We start from the raw sequence: 23,371 nt of genomic DNA, 5'->3' as shown, positions 1-23,371 counted from the left end.
ATGAACAGCAGGTATGCTGGCACTCAGGAGAAAGCCATATTCAGTTCGAGCCTAAAGATCGTGAAGCCCAATGAGGAGAAGCCGGATGAGCTGGAATCTGGGATCTCTCAGGTTCTCCTTGAGCTGGAAATGAACTTGGACCTCAAGGCCCAGCTAAGGGAGCTGAATATAAAGGCTGCCAAGGAAATTGTAGTTGGTGGTGGTCAGAAAACCATTATAATCTTTGTTTCCATTACTCACCTAAAATCTTTCCGGAAAATTCAACTCCATGGGATAAAAGAAATACAATAAAGATTAAATAAAAAATAAAATAAAATGAGATGGATTGCAAAAAAAATAAAAAGAAAATCCATGTCTGGCTAGTGTGTGCATTGAAAAAAAAAGTTCAGTGGGTAGTACGTTGTCTTTATTGCTCAAGAGTTACCTAAGTCAACTTGAAAAAGCCTACAAAATTAAGCAAAAACATCCCAGGAATTGCAAGAGAATCATGGTGAAACTGGGCGGAGGCCAGCTCATAAAAGTTCATTTGGCTAAAACACTGCAGAACGGTAGGGGATGAAAGGTTGAAACATTTTCTGGTATCTATAAGAAGCATAGGGACAAGGATTGAGTTTTGAATTCCTAGAGTTCCAGTTGTAAACAAAAATGACTGAATACTATATCATTCACATGAAGAAAAAAAAACTACAATGGAAGATTGTGATAAAGGCTATAATAAAGCTAATATAAAATGCTGTCCAGAGGAACAGTTGGGAGGAGTAAAAGAGGTCTTCCCACAGGTGGTGTCACTTGAGCTGAGTGGAATTTCATCAGTCAAATATGAACAAATAAGTAGAAAAAATCCTAGAATTCCCATACTTGGGCCCTTTTGGCACTTTATTAATCATCGCATGTTATACAAAACATTAATAAGTATATATAAGCCACTTTCTTGAAATTATGTTTTAACTGGGACAAAAAATTAGATACTAGTCTCATTTTTTAAAAAAGATTTATTTATTTTTAGAGAGAGGGAAAGGGAGGGACAAAGAGATGGAGAAAAGCATTAATGTGTAGTTGCTGCTCATACACCCCCAACTGGGCACCTGGACTGCAACCCAGGCATGTGCCCTGACTGGGAATCAAACCAGCAATCCTTTCGTTTATAGTCTGGCACTCAATCCACTGAGCTACACTCTGAGCTGCTCTCATACTTTTAAATTTCCTTAAAATGCCGTTTGCCAGTCCCTATCTTGGTTCAGCATATCAAATCCCCCCCCCAAAGACTGTACTAAAATGAGAGACTAGCTACTGTAAATTTCATTTGATATTTAGAAGGAACGGCCTCAAGTCCTAAGGTTCATTCTCATGTATGACTAGATTAGGACGATATACTAAGATTCCTTGATGAATTTTTATTTCCTTTAACAAAGATGTGAAAACTCTGATTTTAAAAAAAATTTTAAAAAATTTTTTTAAATTAAAAAAAACTGTGCTTGAAAAATAACTAAATAAATTTTTTTAAAATTTAAAAAAAGATGTGAAAACTCTGATTACATAAATGAATCATTCCTTCCATCGCTTGTAAAAATTAAAGACGGGAAAAGAGAAACCCCAGTGCAGTTTTTCCGAAAGAAAGTGGTAGGTGTCCACCCATCTGTCAGGCTACATTAAACCAGAAAGAAAATTTTCATTTTGAAAATAGTTTCTTAGGGTCCTTGGCGCTTTCTCCTTGTGAAATATTTACAGAAAACATGCATTTAAAAAAAGAATCGAAGAAACACACAGAAATCCAAGCAAAACTTACCACCTCCACCCTCTTTTCCGCAAGCTGGTCTACAATACATTACCCTTTCCATTTAAAAATTAAAAAACAAAACAACGGGGAAATCTGGGTTTGAAGTAAAACACCCATGCTATGCCAGTTGGAGCTACAAATGCAGCTGCGTGACAACAGGAGGGGAAGTGTGAGTGGTGATTTATTTTGACTTCCTAAGATACCAGAGCTTTTCTTTCCGATGTTTATTTTTCAGAGTCGTCTAGTATGCTCCTTAACAATGGTCTGCGAATTCCTCGCCTCAGAGTCACCCCAAAAGTTTGGTCAAATAAAGATTCCCAGAATCCGTTATCAGATTTACTGATTCAAAATCTCTGGTATTTGGGGCCTGGTAATCTGCATTTTAAAGATCAAACCAGGTTTTATGCACACCTCAGGTTGCGAGAATTAACCTGTAATTTTAGTCTTTTACCACACTCGACCTCAGTCCTCCTCCCCACTCCCCCATCCCCTGCTCTTCACCGTTTTCGTTATCTTGCAAGTTGGTACTGGTACTACTACTGGTTAGCAAGATTCACAGACATGGCCGCTGAGAGGTGAGTGGAGCCTCTCCCTAAGGTCACTCACTCCTGATGAATTCTGTGTTCAATTTGGGAAGATTCCGGATTCCTGAGACCATGCACTGATCCTTAATATCTGGTTTCAGGACGCGTTTGGTTAATGTCTCCGGCCGGCCGCCGTCGGCCGTCTGGTGATGCAACGTGACGTACTGTCTGGCGTCAGTCTCCCGACTGTCAAGATGGCGGCCCCCAGGAGTTGCGCTCTATGGGGCAACTGCGGCCGTGGGTGGTCGCGGTTGATGCGGGGCTGCCGACTCCCCGGGCTTCGTAGCTCCTGGCCTGGGAGCCCGCTGGTTGCGCGGCTCTTGTCCCAAGAGAAGCGGGCATCGGAAACGCACTTCGGGTTTGAGACTGTGTCGGAGGAAGAGAAGGGGGGCAAAGGTGAAAGGGGCGAGAGGGCGGATGGTGGGATCTGATCGTCTGCGATCTAGTTTATTCTGCTCGACTAATAGTTAACTTAACGTCCTGTTACGTTAGCTCCGGTGCTGTAGCTTGTGCATTCCTGACATCCAAGGAGTCCCCTAAGAGTGACCGTGTGAGTGCAGAGCTTGGACACCTCCTTATTAAGCAGAGCAGTTACCACTAAGTTCCATCAATTTAGTGTTTATAATGTGCCAGGCGCCCTGCAGACATTTCCAATTTTTATTTCAACGCCTTGATGGGGGATATTGTTTTCCCAATGTTACACATGAGGAAATTGAAATTTAAAAGTTAAGCAAGAACTTGTCCAGTTTAACATAATAAGGGGTGGAACCATTAAACCAGTATTCCGATCCAGTTTGGTCTGACTACACAGACCATGTTCTTTAACTCTTGCTAGAAGGATAGGTCTTTTTTTTTTTTTTTTTAATGGATTGGGGAGAGAAAGAAACATCGATTTGTTGTTCCACTTAGGCATTTATTCTTTGATGCTTGTATGTGCCCTGCCTGACTGGGGATGAGCCCACAACCCCCGTGTGTGGGAAGGATGCTCTAACCGTGTCCCACACGATCAGGGCAGGAAAGGGAAAAGGAAAGTATCTTCTCTACCTCAGCTTCCAAATTTTTCAACTAGGAATAATAGTAACCTTTTTAGAGTTCTTGTGAGGATTAAATTACTTCATACATTAAAATTTAAAATATTTTGAACCATGCCTGACACTTTATAATTGTTCGATAAATATTAGCTATTATTGAGAAGTTTCTTTGAACCCAGCACTGTGCCATAGGCACGGAAAAGAAAAAGAACAGCTTTAAAACTCCAAATGTAGCCCTAGCTGGTGTAGCTCAGTGAATTGAGTGTGGGCTTGGAACCAGAGAGTTGCCAGTTCAGTTCCCAGTCAGGGCACGTGCCTGAGTTGCAGGCCAGGCCCCAGTATGGGGAGCTTGAGGAGCAACCACACACTGATAGTTCTTTCCTCCTCTTTCTCCTTCTCTTCCCCTCTCTCTAAAAATAAGTAAATAAAATCTTTTTTAAAATAAAGGGAAAAAAACCTCCAAATGTACCATTTATAGTGGGGAACATGTTATGTCTATTTTACCAATGGGTAATGTGAGGCTCTGAGAGGTTCCTTCACTTAGCCTATGGCCACCCAGGAAATAAGAAAAAGTGTACAATATAATTTCCCATCCTCTTAAAGATTACTACAGTGTATTACCTCTCACCTCAACCATACTAAATGTGTAACTAACTTTACTGTAACTCTTTGAATATTGAATTTAAATTTATTTCACTGTGATTCCCTAGAAGGCTAGGACAGTGGCTCATTCATGTTTATCTTCTCAGTGTCTGATGCCCATTAGAAGTTTTATAACTTCTTGTAGAGTGATATAAATGGAGCCAAGTAAAACTAAGCCACAGTAACTGAAATTTATGCATATTGGAGTCATGTGAAGCTAGGGGTGCTTATACTCAGTGGGTTGAACCTTAGTACCCTTCAATTCCCCAAAAGATGTCCAAAAGCAAAAAGCAAGCCTGGAGATCCCAGGGTTGAGAATAGGCATTCAAGATCAAGTTAAAGGGGAATTCCAGGGTCGGCTGACTCAGCAGAGGGCAGTAGTGTTTGGGGTTTGCATTTCATCTGAGGAACTCAAAGCATCACCCCATCACTACCTAATTCAGCCTTAAGGCAGGGAGGGAAGGGGCTGCCAATGATTTTCTCTTCTTATGAGCAGAGGAACTAAAGTGCAAAGAACTTAAATGTAGGCTGTGCTTTAAAGTTTCTTGGATAGTAAATTCCTTCTCTTTCTTACTAGCCCAGATTCCACATTCTGCCTTGATTCTACCATGATTCATGAGGACCCTCTACAGTGTAACTTGCCCCTGATTCGCATCTTGCCATCCATCTGCCCACGATATTGTACCTGAGGCTTTTCTCAGTGATACAGGCAGAGGTGAGCTGAGGCCTTCCCATCCATTAGTCATATGTTTTTCTACCGGATTTTATTGTCTTTTACTATAATACCCATTAGAAAAACTTCCACCACCACCCCCTATCTTCTAAGAAACAGAAACCTATTTAGTACCAAGTTTGTACATGGCAATGACTCTAAGCCCTGGCCAGGTAGCAACCTCAGTTATGGTGTCTTCCTGATACGCCAAGGTTTCAGGTTTGATCCCCAGCCAGGACACATAGAAGAAGCAATGAATGCATAAATAAGTGGAACAACAAATCAATGTTTCTCTTTCTCTCTCACCCCCTTCCTCTCTCTCTGAAATCAATTTTTTTTAAGTAATGGTCCTAAAGATAACTAAGACAGTAGAAAGGTTGATTTCTGACATGAAGTAATACAAAGTTTTTAAAAGATGCAATATTAAGGTGTAGATTTGGGCATTAAGCATATGGCTTGAGTTCACCATGGAAAGACGGGCAATTTCAGGGATGGGCTTCCTTCTCTTTCACTTAGGAATTTTACCAAGTTAATTTTGTCAGCAACATAATTGTGTTCTATTTCTCTCATGTCAGTCTATCAGGTGTTTGAAAACGTGGCCAAGAAGTATGATGTGATGAATGATATGATGAGTCTTGGTATCCATCGTATTTGGAAGGATTTGCTGCTCTGGAGAATGCACCCATTTCCTGGGACCCAGCTCCTCGATGTTGCTGGAGGCACAGGTAATGACCATGTTCGTGTCCTCAGGTACCACTGAGCGCCTTTTACAGAAATTAGTGTCTCTTGTTGGAATGAGCTGCCCCACCTGCCATTAGCTCGAAGATGGTAGTTGAAAATCAGTAGACTTCAAAAAAGGGCTACTCTTCTCTTTGTGAATGTCAATCAGAAGCACAAAGTATCAGCTTTGTGCCTGTCACTTTTCTAAAATGCACAGAATTACAAAATAAAAAGACCAGTTTTTTTATTCCAGTGACATTTCATGATCTAAATGACTTTTGCCTTTTGTTTAACCTTTGACCCATTTTTCTTTCTTAGGGGGATGCCTCCTTTATTACTTGGTGCACACTAGACATTTGGGGAGAAAAATGTCATGCACTTCTAAAATACCTTGGTGATATTATTACGTGGTTAATGTACTTGTTAAGTTACTTTAGAGTGATGTATAATGTAATGCAATGATGTGATTATACCACTAGAATAATGGTTATACATACATTGTGTAATGATTATAAAATAGTGATTATACATACTAGAATAATGTATAATAAATTGTAGTAGAATAATCCCTATGTTTGAAATGAATGTGTGGCCTTTGTTGGTGTGGTCCACTCCCCAAGTAGAATCTTAGAAGGCAAGTAAAAAAATCTTGTTCAGTGGACAACAGTTTAGCAGAATCTTATCAAAATCTAAAATACTTCAAGTCTAAAAAAAAACAAAAAAAAACCCCAGAAAACTTGCCCTGACCTTTATGGCTCAGCTGGTTGGGTATCATTCTGTAAAGCAAAGGGTTACCAGTTTGATTCCCTGTCAGGGCACCTGCCTGGGTTGCGGGGTTCAGTCCTGGTAGAAGTGCATGTAAAAGGCAACCTAGCGATATTGTTTCTCTTTCACGTTGATGTTTTTCTCCCTTTCTTTCTCCCTCTAAGAAATTAAAATTTAAATTTAAAAAAACTTGCAAGAAGATAAAGCTACAGAAGGTATTCACTCAGAGCTGCCTACATCCCCAGTGTACCAGAACCAGAACTATTACTTCATGCTGGTAACTGCCCATTTACAAAAATGTAACTAACCCTGGCTGGTGTGGCTCAGTGGATTGAGCTCCAGACTGTGAACCAAAGGGTTGCAGGTTTGATTCCCAGTCAGGGCACATACCTGGGTTGTGGGCATAAGAAGCAACCACACATTGATGTTTCCCTCTCTTTCTCCTTCCCTTCCTCTCTCTCTAAAAATAGGTAAGTAAAATCTTTTTAAAAAATGTAATTAAAAGGTACTTCTATATATTTAAAAAGACATTTTAAAAAGATATAGCTATAAATATGTTCACTGCATTATTTTTAGTAAACTAAAAATTTAGAAATAACCTATTTATCCATCAATAAAGAAATAGCTTTAAATTAAAATATATCCATTCTATGAAATATGTAGCTATTTAAGAGAATGAGAGGTAGGAAAACCTATAAATACTAATGAGAAATCTCAAAGACATTAAATGGGAAAAAAAGAAAGTCATATAACAATGTATAATATGATCGGTCCCCATTTATATTTTTAAGTTGTTTCATATGAGTACATATAAATGTATTTAAATACATAAGAAAGCGACTGGAGAATACCAAATTGGATGCAGAGAGTGGAAAAACCTAAGGATGCATTTCTTTCTTTTTTTAAAGATGTTATGTATTTATTTTTAGAGAGAGGGGAAGGGGGAGAAAGAGGGAAAGAAACATCAATATGTGAGGGCTACATCAGCTGTTTCTTGTGCACTCCCCCACCGGGGACCTGGCCCATAACCCAGGCATGTGCCCCGACTGGGAACCAAGCCAGTGACCCCCCACGGTTCATAGGCCAGTACTGTATCCACTGAGCCACACCAGCCAGGGCAAGGATGCATATCTTGCAAATAGTATAAGAAAAACAAAGACAAGGAAACAGCATTATAAGAAAGGAAATGTCATCCCGGAAAGCACTGACTTGGCCTGAACAGTATTTGCCTGGTCACAGTAATTTGTTACCAGTTTTGACAGAGTCAAAGTACATAGGATGGAAGGTTTAAGGGAGTCAAGAGATACCATCTGTAGTGGATAGGATAAGAAATAAAATATTGACTAGTTTGTTACTCTAGGCTACAAAGGTATCTATGAAAAGTGATATGAATGTATTGAGAAGATAGAGGCAAGAAGAGATGGGGGCAGGATATCATTATAAACTTGGTAAGTAAAGAAATAGCTGTAACTTAACAGAAGAAAGAGACAAAAAAGTTGGGCCAGATGGTCTCTGGAGAACTGAACTGGGATTGAGAAATGTTGGGAGAGAGTTGTTGCTTGTAACTACACCCTTATGTTACGTTCATAAAAATTATTAGAAAAAGACTAGAAGGCTATACACTAAGCTTTTAATACTTGTCATAACAAGTATTATGCACTTGTTATGTAGGGAAGGTATGGACAGAGAATGCGACTTTTGTGTTTTGTTCTATATATTGAGATAGTGAATCTTTTTTTTTTTAAGATTTGATGTATTTATTTCTAGAGAGAGGGGAGGGGAGGGAGAAAGGGAGAGAAACATCAATGTGTGGTTGCCTCTTGCACGCCCCCTGCTGGGGACCTGGCTGTCAAGCCAGGAATGTGCCCTGGCTGGGAATCGAACTGGAGACCCCTCGGTTCACAGTCTGGCACTCAATCCTCAGAGCCACACCAGCCAGAGCAAGATATTGAGTCTTTTATGGTAAGAATTTGGCCATGTGTTACTTATACAATTTCTTTAAAGTTTTTGAAAGAATCCTAGAAGTTAAAAAAATAAGTTTCTATGGAGATGAGTACAAACTTCATTTTTGTATACTCCTCAACTTCTATACCTTTGTCACCCCTTTTGGATTTAGGAAATGAAAGGTTTTCTTAGGCTCCGCCGAGGAAAAAATACCAATCGGCCACAAAGTTAGGCAGTATAGAGCTTTATTGGGGTTTGCATGCCTAGGCGAGGTTCCCTGGTGTACGGAGTGGGGCCCAGGGAAGTCGAGCCCAAGCAGGGAATGTGGTGGGGTTTTATTCTGATTGGCTCTCTCCATGGGAGCTGGGGATTGGTCCCCTTTGAACAAAGCGGCTATATGTCATTGGTGGTTCTCCTGGCGCTCAGGTTGCTTATGCGGATAAAGCCTGCCCTTTTGGTTTGACCTCAGCCGTCTTTTCCGGGTTGTAGTTCAGCTGCCATTTGTCCTATCCAGCCCATCCTAACAGGAAACACTGGGTTTTTGTTCATGTTTATGTTTCTATCGTTCCCCCTTTGGCACAGGTGACATTGCATTCCGGTTCCTTAATTATGTTCAGGCACAGCATCGGAGAAAGCAGAAGAGGCAGTTAAGGGCCCGGCAAAATCTATCCTGGGAAGAAATCGCCCAACAGTACCAGAATGAAGAGGATTCCTTGGGCGGTTCCCACGTCATGGTCTGTGACATCAACAAGGAGATGCTGAAGGTTGGGAAGCAGAAAGCCCATGCTCAAGGATACAAAACTGGCAAGTCCCACAGCGAGCAGACACAGAGAAGTGTCTGTGCGTTTACCAAATGAGATGGAATATGGGGAATGTTGAAGTGCTTTATTGTCCTGCTTTTAAAAACTTAGGAGTTGCAGATCATTTGTGAGGGTGAATCTACCTTGTGTGGTTACATAGATTAGTTCAGCAACCCAGAGAATTAGATTGCCAGCCCAGCGTGAGAGGTGAGATGACCAAAGCCCCAAAGAGATTACGTTGTCTTATTCAAGTAACGTGACTTAAATGGCAGATCTCGCATTGGAGCTGAATCTTGGGATCTCGGCTCCTGGACCCTGAGACAGAAGTTTTGCTTTCACTTTCCAGCAACTCCACGGTGACCCCAAACGTCCTGTTCCTGAGCAGCTCCATTCCCCTGTCAGTACTAGGGTGGTTTGACTAATGGGGAAGCTGAGCAGGTGTGCTCCCCTTAATGAAGGGACGTGTCCTGCAGCCACAGGAGTATAGTTAGCTGACAGCCTCCAGCTCTTCGCACCTGCAGGTTCTGCCTCAGCCCGGAAAGCCAGGCTTTCATGACAGTGCCCAGTGGATGGCTGAGCAGTAGGAGGCTGCCAGGGCCTGGATGGTTCCCAGGAGGACTCTTGGGCAGCCGTGGGTCCAGAGCCCCTTGTTGGGTAGGCCGAGGCGTTATCCGATCAGCACCAAGGTCTGACAGGTTTCCCCACTCAGTCTTGCTTCCTCTTTCCTCTGTCTTCCCTGGGTGCCCCTAACCCCAAAATAAAACAACCCTTTGCACTCCGTCTGAGCACCAGTTTCTCAGAAGCCCCAACTGATACAGTTGAAGAAACACCTGTAAACAGTACAGCAGGTCCTAGAATAATGTTTTTTGTTAACATTGTTTTGTTTAAACGTTGATGAGAACAAAATATTTTGAGTCCTGGCCAGGACCACCGTCTGTGGAGTTGCTGTGTTTCCTTACAGCCTGGGCCAGGCTCCAGCCACCTGCAGCCCTGAACTGGTGTAATCAGGGTGGAAAATCATTATCTGATTTGTTTTTATTAGTCTGTCTGTTTTTGTTTTTGTTTTCAGCAAAACTATTCTTTTGTTTTTGTTTTTTTTTAATTTTTTAATTTTATTGATTATGCCATTACAGTTGTTCTATTCCCCCCTTCATTCCCCTCCACCCTGCAGCCCCCCACCCCCACCATTCCTCCCCTTTAGTTTATGACCACATGTCTCAAGTTCTTTATTCTATATTTCCCCTTCTATTCTTGCCCTCCCCCCTATCTATTTTCTACCTACCATCTATGCTACTTATTTTCTGTACCTTCTGCCCCCTTCTCCTCCTCCCACTCCCCTGTTGCTAACCCTCCTTGAGATCTTCATTTCTATGTTTCTGCTCCTGATCTAGCTGTCCTCTTAGTTTGCTTTTGTGTTAGGTGTGGTTCTTAATAACTGTGAGTTTGCTGTCCTTTCTCTGGTCACATTTTGTATCTTATTCTTAGATAAGTCCCTTTAACATTTCATATAATAAGGGCTTGGTGATGAGGAACTCCTTGAATTTGATCTTATCTGAGAAGCACTTTATCTGTCCTTCCATTCTAAATGAAAGCTTTGCTGGATAGAGCAGTCTTGGTTGTGGGTCTTTGGTTTTCATGACTTGGAATACTTCTTTCCAGCTCCTTCTTGCCTGTAAGGTCTGATGGGAACTCCTTTGTAGGTGACAGTCCCCTTGTCTCTTGCTGCTTCTAGGATTCTCTCCTTCATTTGAATCTTGACTAATGTAATAATGATGTGCCTTGGTGTGTTCCTTCTTGGGTCCAACTTCTTTGGGACTCTCTGAGCTTCCTGGATTTCCTGGAAGTCTATTGCCTTTGCCAGATTGGGGAAGTTCTCCTTTATTATTTGTTCAAATAAGTTTTACACTAGTGGCTGTTCCTCTTCCCCTTCTGGTACCCCTATAATTCGGATGTTGGAGTGTTTAAAGATGTCCTGGAGGTTCCTGAGCCTCCTCATTTTTTTAAAATTCTTGTTTCTTCATATTTTTCTGTTTGGTCATTTTTTTCTTCCTTCTGGTCCACTCTTTTGATTTGAATCCCAGTTTCCTTTCCATTACTATTGGTTTCCTGTGCATTTCCCTTCATTTCAATTAGTTTATCCTTCATATGTTCCTCTAATTTGTGACTAAAATCAACCAGTTCTGTGAGCATCCTGATGACCAGTGTTTTGAACTGTGCATCTGAAAGTTTGGCTATTTCTTCATCGCTTAGAGTTATGGGCTCTGGGGCTTTGAGTTCTTCTTGAGCCATTTTGGGTCTGTTCGCGCACATTAAGGATGAGGAGCAGAGCCTTAGTTGTTCACCAGGGTAGGGCTGCCCAGGTCGCTGGGTTGTGACGCTGTAGGTGGGGGCGAGGTCGGAGCAGGGCAATAGCAGTCCCCTCTGCTGCTTTCTGCTGCTTCCTGCTGCTGGGGCCTGTGTGGTCTGTCTCACTGCTCACTCCTTTGCTGATTTATCTGCGCGTGAATGTGTGACCGAGGTCAGCCTGCCGCCTTGCATCCTCACTGGGTCTGCCCGTTGCAACCCCACGCCTGGGATCCGCCAACCGCTGCCCGTCCTCACAGCTGAGTCCCTCTGACCGAGTTTTCCTGTGCAACCCCGCTCCGCCAGCTGCTGATTTCGCCCCTCTTACCAGTCAGGCTGAAGAATTCGTTGTTATCAGACTTCTGAAAAGTTCAATTTTCTTTGTTTTGGCTGTGTTTTCTGTTGCTAAAATTTTGTTGTCTTTAAACTTGGTTGTGTGAGAAAGCACAGTGCTTCCACCTATGCCTCCATCTTGGCGGAAGTCTATTAGTCTTTCTTAAATGCATCTATAGCTCATGTCGATTTCAATATTAATATTAGAAGGGTTTAATATTAGAAGGGTTTTGAGTCTTACTTTAGAAGTTGAGTGATATTTTTGTGACCAGAAAGATGCTGTAAGAACTTAACTCTTGCTTATGTCTTTGAGCCGGTGGTGAACTTGTTGTATTATCCATTGTTTCACTTAAAGTTGTAGTTTCCCAGAACCTATTTCCGATGTTAAGTGAGCCCTTACTGTACTCTGAAACCACAGTAATCTTTACAGCAAGTAGGAGAGTGACTGCGTATCTCCCAGGAAACCTCTGCAATCACAAAATGGACAATCTGTGGTTAAAGCTTAAAGATGTACATTTTGGAAGCATTTATGTCAGTTGGCTGAGAAAAGAAAAAAAAGATGTGCATTTTACATTTGGCTGTTTGTTTTAATATTTTTGGAAAATGTTTTACTTTTTGATTTTAGAAAGAGAAGAAGGAAGAGAGAGGAACATCAATTTGCTGTTTCACTTATCAATGCATTCATTGGTTGCTTGTATGTGCCCTGGCCAGGGATTGAACCTGCAGCCGTGGTGTATCAGGATGATGCTCTAACCAGTAGAGAGCTGCCTGGCCAGGGCTTAACATTTATTTAGTTAGTTAGTTAGTTAGTTAGTTAGTTAGTTAGTTAGTTATATAGAGAAAGAGAGGAAAGGAGGGAGGAGAGAGAAAGATTGATTTGTTGTTCCACTTATTTGCTCATTCATTGGTTGATTCTTGAATATGTCCCAACCAGGGATAGAACCCAAAACCTTGGCCTATGCTCAAACCAACTCGGCTACCTGGCCAGGGCCTGTTTGTTTTAATATTTTGAAGTACTACTCCCCCCCCCATTTTTTCAAGTGGAAGTAATGATCCCAGCAGCTGCCCCGTGTTTACCCAGCTTTTCAGAGCCTGCACTCTGCCCTCTCCCACGTGGCCGAGCCCTGCAGGCAGCCATTGTGAGAGGCCCGGTGTACAACAAAGAAAACAAAGTGCCTCAGGTCAGCATCAGCACTTCTCCCCTCCCCTCCCCCACCAGGAGTGTCTGTGGTCATTCCAGCTCCATTCTCTCTTCCACCGCCCACTCTGAGAGCAGCTGCCCACGCCGAGGGCAGCCCGGTTGGCCCCCAGGATGAAGGGCTCCTTTGTGTGCCCTCAACACTGACCAGAAGGCAGACGGCCGCCACTGTGTTTAGACAAAGGCGCTATGTTTCCTCGCTCCTACTGAAAAACGTGTTTCCTTCTCACTGGTACTCAGCCATAAATAATGGTGAACAGAGATGGAAATGATAAGTGCTGTTTTGTTTCTGGAATCATCTCTTGCACAGCCTAGCTTGCCCTTCAGACTCTCCTAACTGCGAAGACAAATCCACCTGCACAGGAGCCGTTAAATGTCAGCTAGTGCAGTGGGCGTCATCTTTCCTTCTCACCTTATCGGTCTGCAGTAACAATGCCTTTGCAAAGAAATACCACGCAGCAATAGTGGAAGCTAAGGAGGAGGATCCTAGAAGTTATTTAATAAATGTAGAGTTAATGAGTACAGACATTTTTACGTGTCGCACTGTTATGGGTGTGTTTTTTTACATGGGTGTGTAGCACTTTCACCCCAATGGGAGCTCTGACGTCAGCAGCCTTAGATATTTGATCGGTTCAAAAAGTGCCTTGTTTAAGAGAAATTTTGGATCTCTAAATTCAAAATTTTGGGAAAATATGAATAAAGTAAATGTTACCCATAATTCCAATATCTAGAGATACTCGTCAATATATTTTTTAAGATTTTTTAAATTCTAAAAAAAAAAAAGATTTTTTAAATTCTATTTTTAGAGAGAGGGGTAGGGAGGGAGAAAGAAAGAGGGAGAGAAACACCAACGTGTGGTTGCCTCTCATGTGCACCCCCCTCCCACTGGGGAGGATCCTGGCCCACAACTCAGGCATGTGACCTGACTGGGACTTGAACCGGTGACCTTTTAGTTCCGATGCTCAATCCACTGAGCCACACCAGCCAGGGCAAATTTCTGTTCTTCCTTCCAATCTCACCAATAGAAGATTTGTTTTTACCGTAGATCTTAGCCACCTCAGCATATGATTTTTTTTGCCTTTCCTTATTGAGTGTACAGCTTGTCCCTTTTCCCTTAAAAGAAGCACTTGCCGAGGCCCTGGCTGGTGTAGCTCAGTGGATTGAGCGCGGGCCTGCGAACCAGACAATCGAGGTTCGATTCCCAGTCAGGGCACATACAGGGTTGCAGGCCAGTTCCCTGCAGGCCAGTTCCCAGCAGGGGATGCACGAAGGCAACCATACATTGATGTTTCTCTCCCTCTCTCCTTCCCTTCCCCTCTACAGATAAATAAATAAAATCTTTAAAAATAAAAATTTAAAAAAAGAAAAAAAGAAGCACTTTCCAGCTCCTCTTCGGCATGTCCAAGTTGCATCGTCACTACTCCAGCACTCCGAGCCTGTTAGTAAGCAAAAGAAGGCTTTACTTGAACACCAGTGGGACAGTCTTCCCAGTAACTGGGTGACTGATGGCGAGTAGCATGTACAGCGTGGAGATCCTAGGCAAAGGGGTGATTCACGTCACGGGCAGGGCAGAGCAGGACAGGGTGAGACAGACCAAGATTTCCTCACATTCCTCAGCACAACAAACGATTTAAAATGTGTGAATTGTTTATTTCCGGAATTTTTCATTGAATGTTTTTGGACTGCAGTTGTCCACATGTGACTTAAACCACAGAAAGCGGAACCTCGGACAAGGGGGCGCTGCTGTAAAGTGGTAATGCGGACCCTGCCATCCAGGGTCCGGTCAGCAGTCGCTATGATGTCATCAGTGGCCTCCTCCTAAAAGTCAAAATAGCTGGGTCTAAGGGTAGGCTTATTTTTAAAGTTCTTGTTAAATATTGCTAATCTGCCTTCCAGAAAGGTTATTTTCATTGGCCTTCCTCTACGGAGCCTTCCTTCTAAGTCATATATCATGTATCATTCGCTGGAAATTAGTGTTAAAGCTGAATCAGGATCCTTAGAGGGTATAGCCACTCTGATATGGGGCTTCCTTCCACATTTTTTTCTCAATACGTGACCAGACTTGCAGTCTAGACACTTTGATTCTCTTCGACTCCAGTAGAACCAATTGAACGCTATATTCTGTACTTAGAATGCTTCCAGTGACCCTCTATAGTAGGTACTATTGTTAGCTCCATTTTACAAATGAGAAAACTGAGGCAGAGTCGTTTTTTTCAAGGTTATACAGCTAATAAATGGTAAAGCTGGAATTAGAACCCAGGAGGTCTAACCCCAGGATCTGGGCCCCTAACCACAGTGCAACACAAAACACTTAGGTGAATACAAACTGCTCAAAGGCGGGCATAACTAAGCAAGCATCAGGTTTCACTCAGAGCCTTGGGTAAAGGACCTCTCCTAAACTTCAAGGACACCAGCTTCAACTCCTCAGGATTGGGGGACACCCATGAAGACAGTGGCCAGGAATCCAAGGGGGAAGGCAGGTCTGTGGTTTCCGACACCACCTCTGATACCAAATGTGTAACATTTGCCTGTCACCCCGCAGTTCTCCAGTTCTCCCACACCAGCTAGGCGTCTGAGAGTTCAGTTCAGTTCTGACACGTAACTGCCCACAGTTAGCATCAGATTCCACAGGTCCCAGGGCTCAGCTCCCCAAAACTGCCTCCAGTTTAGAAGCCAGCTGCAAACGGGGCGTCCAGGCTGTCCAACTTCTGCCTGGCTGACTGCAGATTCAGGGGTGCCCCACCCGCCTCTCCTCAGGTTTGGCAGTTCTCTGGGTGCAGAAGAGGCAGCTTCCCCGACGGAGATGAGAACGAGTTTTCTCTTTCAGGACTCGCTTGGGTATTGGGAGATGCTGAAGAACTGCCCTTTGATGACGACAAGTTTGACGTTTACACCATTGCCTTTGGGATCCGGAACGTCACCCACGTCGATCGGGTACGAACAGCTGCATCTCAGGATGTTAGTTCCCCCAGAGTGGCTCCACCGTGAACGGAGGAAGATGGAGAAGTTTTTTTTCTGGGTTCGGCCCTTAAATGGAATGACTGTTTCAGAGTCAGGGGCCTCAGTCCTCTAGGTTGGCAGTATTCCTAGTCATAAAATTGGTGAGGATCACAGAGCAGATCCCCATAGAAGCCTTAGTTGCTTTGGATTGGTATTTAAATCTTTGAGACTGTCAGTCTTGCTCAGGTATTTCATCAGTTTCCTCTCACTCAAGAAGCTGTTGATCCTGTGAGTTTGCAGAAGCTCAGGGGCATTTCCGAGGTTGACACAGAGAAAGACACTCTTAACATCATTGTGGCAGGTGGTAGCTAGTCGATTTATGGTTTTCTACAGAGAGAAGGGAATGTCTGGCTCTTAATCTGGCTCTTGATCTGATGCAACTCTTCTTTATTTCTACTTTAAAATTCTGTCCACAGCACTTGAAGACAGTGTTCAAAGCATCAGTTTCATTTTTGTAATATGGGCTCCAGTTACCTGATTCTTCTACTTGGGTTGGGATATCCTTTGTAGTGGTCTTTAGCTTGGTTTCTGTGACCTGTCCTGTGTCTGTAGCCACAGTTTATTATTTATTTTTTTTTAAGATTTTATTTTTATCTATTTTTAGAGAGAGGGGAAGGGAGGGAGAAAGAGAGGGAGAGTTGTGGTTGCCTCTCCCGTGGCCCCCACTGGGGACAGAAGCTAAAGCTGCCTCGGCCTCGCGGAGTTGCGTGAGTCTGCTGAGGAATGTTCTTTTGTTCCTTTTCTCACTCAGGCACTCCAGGAAGCCCATCGAGTCCTGAAACCAGGAGGACGGTTTCTCTGCCTGGAGTTTAGCCAAGTCAACAATCCCCTTGTGTCCAGGTTGGCATTGTTAACAGGGCATGGTTCTCATCGTTCAGCCAAGGATTTCCGTCCCAGCATGGATAGAAAGTAGCCAGTAAGCAGTAAGCATGAACCTCATAGTTCATTCCCAGACTCCCCGAGGGATAGTACCCCCTCAGATGTCAGCCACTCCTGAAGAACCTTGTCTAGGCCAGAAGGGCCTCAAACCAGCAACCAGAGGCTGCAGTCCGTCCACAGATTTCTGTGTGACACCTGGCATCTTAAAAAGTTAACTTAGGTGTCCATATTTAGAGAACAGAAAAGTCTACATAATCTGGATTTCCAGCTTCACTTGAGAAATCGATAATAGGGCAACCCTGAGTAAGCCATATTCCTACATGGCCGTGGTCAGAGCTGAGAGGTAAGTACCCCTTCTCCACTTCTGTGGTACTTCCTAACCGGACCTGTGACCGTGTCCTCACTACTCCCTACTGCTGTTGCACCTGGCTCACTTCACTTGTTTCAGTTACTTGCTTGACCCCTATAGGCATTAGAGTTTATGACCCCAGGCTTAGGCCTTCTTGCTTCTTACCGAGGGCCATGTTCTAACCTTAATCTTTGGCCTTTTTGTTTAGGCTCTATGACCTCTATAGCTTCCAGGTCATTCCTGTCCTGGGAGAAGTGATTGCAGGAGACTGGAAGTCCTACCAGTACCTTGTGGAGAGTATTCGACAGTTCCCATGTCAGGTATAAAACTTCTGTAGCTTACGACAAAGGCCCTAAAGGTGACATCCCAGTGACCCTTGCTGTGTCTCCCTCTGTGTTTTAGGAGGAGTTCAAGGAGATGATAGAAGATGCAGGCTTTCAGAAGGTGACTTACGAAAGTCTGACATCAGGCATTGTGGCCATTCATTCTGGCTTCAAACTCTTAACTCCTTTACAGTCCTAGAGCGTGAACCACTCACATCCTGTCACGAGGCTGCAGCAGAAGGATAATCAGGCTGGTGAGACCAGCAACAGAACGTCCCCGCCTAGGGGTATGTGCCTCGGACTCACTTCTGATATGACCAGTCTCAAAGTGGAAGAAACAAATTCCTGTCACTTTATTTCACCTTTCATCAGGAACCGCTTCAGGCCTTCTCCCTGAGGTATTATTGTGTCTGTGTTTTTTGCCCAGTTCCTGCTATTTTTTTCTCAGCTGTGCAGTGCGTGGTGTAGGTAAAACCAGCACTAAGGCGGTTTTGAAGCGTGTTTGTAGTTTCTCTGCTGGCACTGACTTCCAGAGGGACAGTGAATCATTGGAATCTAATGATTTGAACCAGAAACCTTCCTAACTGTACCTGAGTCAACCTTTCATCCTAGGACTAGTTGAAGGACAAAAGCCAAGGCCCATCAGAGGGCTGACGACCGCAACCAGAATTATGTACTGAACCACTAAATGAGTTTACGGCTTGTTTGGTATTTGTGACTTATTTTTTCCTGAGGGAAATACATTTGTCATCATTCATTCAGTGCTCTTCTTTCTACCAAAGCCACTGTTGTACCCTCCGTGCCCGTCAGGAAGAAAGCAACTCAACAACTCCTCGAAAGAATAAATGTACCGGCAAACTCCTACGATTTAGTCTTATATAAAGAGCTTCTTTGTCAGAATACATTTGAAGAAAGGCTTTTAAAGCAAAAAAAGTTTTAAAACTATTTAGCCTAAACCCCTCCAGCCCTCAGGGCTCTTGTATCCTTAATACAGTAATTGGCGTTAAAATGAGGCATGTTTTGAATGTACATAGAGCTTAAGGTTTTTGTGGGGCCTTGCTAAGTAAGAAATTGCATAAGCCAACCTGTGAGTTGCCTGGCAGTTTGTTCATTGTAGATTAGCTTAGTCCAGGGCTATTTGAAAAGGCTTCCTGTATGGTGCCTCTTGTCCCAGCACAGTAGGGGTCATTTATGTGCCTTCACTCTTAAGATCTTGCCCTGTCACTGGTAAGCATTCAGATATAGCAATCTATATGCAACTAACTGAAAGACAGCAACCAGGAGCATTTAATAAAATGCTAAGCCTTAGGAAGACTTCAGCTTGCTTTTTTTTTTCCAGCTAGCTGGTGCCATGGGCCTTTGACATTAACAAGGAGCAGGCACTGGAAGGAACTTTGTGAACCATCAACCCAATTTTATCTTCACAGCAATGTGGTTTCCTCACATTTGAATCAAAAAATAAATTAAAAGCTGCCACTTCCTGGCAGCAGATAAGGGCCTAATCAAGTCAGAACCCCCAATGTCCAGCTGCTGGTATTTACATGAACAGATTGAAAATGTTCCTGGTCCTAAAATAGCTCAACTTCACTAGGACTCCTAAAACCCCAAGTACCAGTAAAGAAAAACAAAATCTTCCAAGGATGTTACAGATCTAATGCTGCTCTTAAGATGGAGCATCACCTATCAATTCAAGTCTATCATCCCTTCTAGGTAGCAATAATCTGGCTGTTCAGAAATCCTAATTGTAGCTCAGAAGTCCAAGAGCTAAAACAAAAATCCATACTTCACGTGAATACTGAGCATAGGGTAACTAGGAAGCCTGGCCCTCTTACAACTTCCCAAGATGGTTGTGGATGGTTTCAGCCTCTCATTTCCTTTCTACCTGTAAGACGAGTCTGCTGTATTTGCTTGTCTTAAAAGACTTGTCTTCCTAAAACTGATAGCAGGAAACCTTTAATGAAGACTAACCAGCTTTAATTGGGTCTCTTAATGACAACCTCAGCTCACATTTGTTCATTGGGTTTCTGACTGCAGCTAAAGCACAGCACAGCAGGTTCACACATTTAAATTCCTGCAAAGACTTCTGTAAGAGTCACATGGAGGGCTGCTGCTCATTTCTCCTTTTAAAACCACCTTTCATCTTTGCAGTATCCTTTTGGGGCCTGGAAAGGGAGTGGGGATAGCCGGGAGAGACCAAATTTCTCATTAGCCCAGCTTAGCGTATTTCCATTCCACAGCCATAGACAGCTTATCTAAAGGAGTTCTGTGACACATTCATCACCACAACCACTTGAGGCCTAAGGCCCAGAACATTCTATAGCAACATTTTTTAATGAGCACTTAAGGACAGCATTTATTAGTTTAGGTATAAGGATTTAGAAATCCAGAAATTTCTCTGCCATGCACTTCTGAGTTTTCTTCTGCCATGCATGACAGTTGCAGATGGGTTGAGAATGAGACTTGAGAGCACTGAATAGGTTAGTGTACCATAGCCCACAGAAGCTTACTTCAGGGACCCACTAACCTAAATGGCTATGGACCACCTTAAGCTAGAGATTAGTTGAACAAATTATAACTAACACAAAGTTCTTCAACAGATTTATTTGGGGGGGAAAGGAATGGATTTTGAGGAGGAAGAACATGGAGCAGAGAGGTATGGAATAGAAAATAAATACAAATGTAAGCTGTTTTGCTAATTGTTTTATAACCACAACAAATGAGTACAGAGAATGCCCTGTACAAAACAACATGATAAAGGTTCAAGATCAAGGTGTTCCTTTAGGCAAGGCTGAAGATTTCAGTCTCTGGTATTTGGAATTTAGGCTGCAATCCTCGTTTTTGGATGGATCACTGGGGGTGTGGTGCAGTTCACTTTAACCAGATTTGAACAGAAGAATGGCCACTTGGCCCAGGTAGAAGTAGATGAAGTGTTTGGTTTCATGTGTCACGTAACTACCGAAGTTCCTCCCCACGATGCAGTGCCATGTGGGGTTGTACTTCTTGTCAAATTCCTAGTGGGGGAAGGAAGAGAAAAAGAACACTAGAATTTTAGTGGTAAACCAGAAGTCAGAGTTTGCCTCCTGGATAGGCAGAGCTTGCAGGGGTAAAAATGAGGAACGTTAGCATCTGCAGATTCTTAGAATGAAAGAATGTTCCCCAGCTCCAAGTCGCCTACATAGTGCATTAATGCAAACATACTTGCAGTCTGAGCTAAGCTGGGAACCGGCTGAGATGTAAAAAGCAGAAAGGGCAGCCTCAAAGACTGGGCACTTTGTTACCGTGGTAATTCCACCTTCATAACTTCTGTAATATTCACTGGTAGGTGACATCAACAATTCTAGTTTATCTTGTTCTCGTGTGTAAACAGAACTGAATAGTCCTCCTACTGTATGTCAGTCATGCACCCCCCAAATCCCAGAAAACGGATTTTAGCCCAGAGTACCCCATTATAGTTCATTCCTTGACTGCACTCCAGTATCCTTGATAACAAAAGACTTCAACAAGGACAAAGTCTCAATTAGCATATAGACCACTGTGGATCAAAATTTTAATTTAAGGAGACAAGACACTTGGCACTCCAGTGCTCCTATAAAAAGAATGTGGGGAGCAGAATCTAACAGCCACCTGGTCAAATTTTATCCTTAATTACCATTTAAATAGCCTTCCTTTTCACATCTATCTTAAGGCTGATATTCTGCAGGAACACTATTTTCCCCTCTCCCAGAAGCTCAGGGACTAACTAGAATGCCCATGTTAATTTCTTCACTAGGTTACTTTATATAGGGGCCACAACTAATCCTTATCTATAAAATTATTCAAGTCTGTGATTTGGCTCCTCTTATATTGTATGCAGCATTAACCTCTTTTAGATCAAGAAGAACATTCTTATAAGCTATAGGAATGCACTGCTGCGTTTGTCAAAAAAAAGGTATTTCTTTCTATTTCACCTAAAGTCTTTCATCTTCCCGTTCTCAACTGCAACCCTCTCACGACTTAGGCTGCCAGCTTCCTTCCTTTCCAGAAAACATAGCTGGGGCAGCTGGCAGTTCTGACAGCTGTCTACAGATTGTCATTTACCAAGCCCCATCCTAGCACCCCAACTACCACTACCACCTACTTTCTCTCAACTGGCGGCTAAACTCCCCACTGGAAGGCTGGCAAGATCTCCCTCTGGCCTGGCTGGAAACACCCACGCACTCCTCCCTCCCGAACACCCAGATGGATCTTCGGCGCAGGAATCGTGCAGGAACGGGGAACCGCTGCTCCCCGATCCTGGAAACCGTTGCTAGGTGGCGCTTTCTCCGTCAGAGCTGGGTAATAAATTAAAAAAAAAAAAAAAAAAACTTGGGGCACCGAGATCCTGGTCTTCCCAAGAGGAGCGCAAAATTCACTTGCGTTGTTTCTGGAAACCTCTACACACGAGCTGCCCTGCGTGCCCTCCAGGATCTCTACTAGGCGCTTTAGGGATGCATAATCCTGGAGAGGAAACTAAGTTGTGACTTGTTCCCGCTGAAAGGCATCAGCCTCAGCCCCCCGCCAGCGCCCCATCTTTACCTTCTTAATATGCGCCGCAATATCCTTCTCTATGTTATATTTCTCCAACGCCTGAGTAGCACATTCCACGGAGTCCTGTTGCATCTCCTCCGACATATCGGCATTTTTGATCACCGCCTTTCGGTCGCACATGGTTACCTGGAGGGCGGGGGGGGGGGCAAGACAAAGGGTGAGGAGTTGGGGTGCGGAATGTGTCTGCAAAACGACACCTATCCCTTGCCCGTTCCCCGCTGTCCCGGGATGACGCCCCCCAGACCACTTCTCAGGGAGCGTGGTCCACACAGACCTAACCGCGGGAGAACTCTGGTAAGGGACAAAACACGGTAGCAAAGTCCCCCGGAGCCCTAAGATTCTCACAGAGGAGGTGATGCTGGCCAATTGCCACGGTCTCCTGGGGGAGGGGCTGGCGAAGCTCACACCTGGCAGGAGAAGCCGTCGCTACTGAAGCAGTGGCGCATCTAAGGAGCACCACACCAGGCACCGCCGCCTAGTGCCTAGGCCCCGCCCTGCTCCTGAAGGCCCGCCCTCACAGAACATTCCTACTGGCTTGATGCAACCCCTTGGGCTCTCCCATTGGTCCATGGGCTCAATGGTTCCCGCAGGATCTTTCTCCTGCATTTTGTTGCAGACCACAATGCACTGCTCGTGGCGTCGGTTGCCCCGGTGATGGGCAGCACGCCGTGAGGCCCACACACCACGAAGGAGGAGTTGGGGCGCGCTATCTAGAACACCGAACGGCTAGAGGGATGCGAGGGAAGGTTCTGCGCAAGCCAGGAAAGTAATTCCAAATTCACCGACATTGTCCCAAGATTTGTTCTCGAATGATAGACAGTCGGGTTTACCCCAGGTCGGAAGGATATACGGATTCTGACTGAGTAGGCCAGTCGCTTCACTGAAAGGGAATCTCTAAAGCCTGGTCAGTTGCCCAGGCAAACAGACTAGTGCAGTGGCAGAAGAGGGAATCTCGGCTTGATTTAATGCTCTACTGCCTCATTCTTGGATTATTTTTTAATTTTTTTGCAAGGGACCTCAGTTTTTTGTTTTGGTTTGGTTTGTTTTGGGTGTTTTTTGTTGTCGTTGTTGTTGTTTTTGCTTTGGGTCCCGCAAGTTATGTAGCCTGTCCTCCTTAGAAATATCAGAGAGAGATTCCTTAGGAATAAGAGGGTTTCCTTATGAATTAAGGAATTACCCCCCCCCCTCAGAATTGGGTCTTCCTGCTGGGCAATTCAGACCTCCTTTAAAGGGGGGGGGGGCACGCTTGGGCGGATTTGGGTGTGTGTACCCAGGGTGCGGCATCTTGCTCCGATGAAGCAGTCTTTCCTGTGTGGGAGTTTCTTGGTTGAGGATTTATCTCTAAGGCTGAGGTGCCCTAATGATTAGAAAGGCATCCCTCAGAGATACTTCCTCTGGTATAGAG

General features: G+C 43.8%; 2 protein-coding genes and 1 pseudogene across 3 annotated transcripts; 2 read left to right on the top strand and 1 right to left on the bottom strand.

Annotated features, from left to right (window-relative positions):
- LOC119057383 (40S ribosomal protein S7-like) lies at nt 1-639 on the top strand (annotated as a pseudogene).
- Nucleotides 640-2,546: 1,907 nt separating this feature from the next.
- Nucleotides 2,547-18,708, top strand: COQ5 (coenzyme Q5, methyltransferase). 2 transcript variants are annotated; one of them, XM_037156186.2, is made up of 7 exons: nt 2,547-2,757; nt 5,322-5,471; nt 8,758-8,979; nt 15,677-15,783; nt 16,601-16,689; nt 17,286-17,397; nt 17,480-18,708. In XM_037156186.2, exons 1-7 carry the CDS (start codon nt 2,556-2,558, stop codon nt 17,597-17,599), a joined length of 1,002 nt encoding a protein of 333 aa, XP_037012081.2. In that variant the 5' UTR covers nt 2,547-2,555; the 3' UTR covers nt 17,600-18,708. The 2 variants fall into 2 exon arrangements, with proteins under 2 accessions (XP_037012081.2, XP_037012082.2); XM_037156187.2 differs by lacking the exon at nt 17,480-18,708 and having other exon boundaries at nt 16,601-16,765; nt 17,286-17,375.
- Nucleotides 18,709-19,985: 1,277 nt separating this feature from the next.
- On the bottom strand, nt 19,986-22,430 carry DYNLL1 (dynein light chain LC8-type 1). The gene is made up of 3 exons (XM_037156188.2): nt 22,312-22,430; nt 21,955-22,092; nt 19,986-20,411 (listed from the first exon to the last, which is right to left on the bottom strand). The coding sequence occupies exons 2-3, from the start codon at nt 22,084-22,086 to the stop codon at nt 20,274-20,276; spliced, it is 270 nt and encodes an 89-aa protein (XP_037012083.1). The 5' UTR covers nt 22,087-22,092; nt 22,312-22,430; the 3' UTR covers nt 19,986-20,273.
- Between the last annotated feature and the right edge of the window lie 941 nt (nt 22,431-23,371).

The sequence above is a fragment of the Artibeus jamaicensis genome, unplaced genomic scaffold (genome assembly GCF_021234435.1).
Source record: "Artibeus jamaicensis isolate MK-2021 breed Jamaican fruit bat unplaced genomic scaffold, CSHL_Jam_final contig_525, whole genome shotgun sequence".
Taxonomy (NCBI): Eukaryota; Metazoa; Chordata; class Mammalia; order Chiroptera; family Phyllostomidae; genus Artibeus; species Artibeus jamaicensis.
The sequence above is the reverse complement of the archived record's forward strand: the minus strand, read 5'-3'. Positions and strand labels throughout refer to the sequence as shown.

What these genes read in the sequence shown, in the direction of transcription:
- COQ5 (XM_037156186.2), top strand. Translation starts at nt 2,556, where the DNA reads ATGGCGGCCCCCAGGAGTTGCGCTCTATGGGGCAACTGCGGCCGTGGG. An exon ending in GGAAGAGAAGGGGGGCAAAG is followed by an intron (nt 2,758 to 5,321) that starts GTGAAAGGGGCG and finishes CTCTCATGTCAG; the next exon opens with TCTATCAGGTGTTTGAAAAC. An exon ending in ACGTCACCCACGTCGATCGG is followed by an intron (nt 15,784 to 16,600) that starts GTACGAACAGCT and finishes TTTCTCACTCAG; the next exon opens with GCACTCCAGGAAGCCCATCG.
- DYNLL1 (XM_037156188.2), bottom strand. Translation starts at nt 22,086, where the DNA reads ATGTGCGACCGAAAGGCGGTGATCAAAAATGCCGATATGTCGGAGGAG. An exon ending in TTGCGGCGCATATTAAGAAG is followed by an intron (nt 20,412 to 21,954) that starts GTAAAGATGGGG and finishes TTCCCCCACTAG; the next exon opens with GAATTTGACAAGAAGTACAA.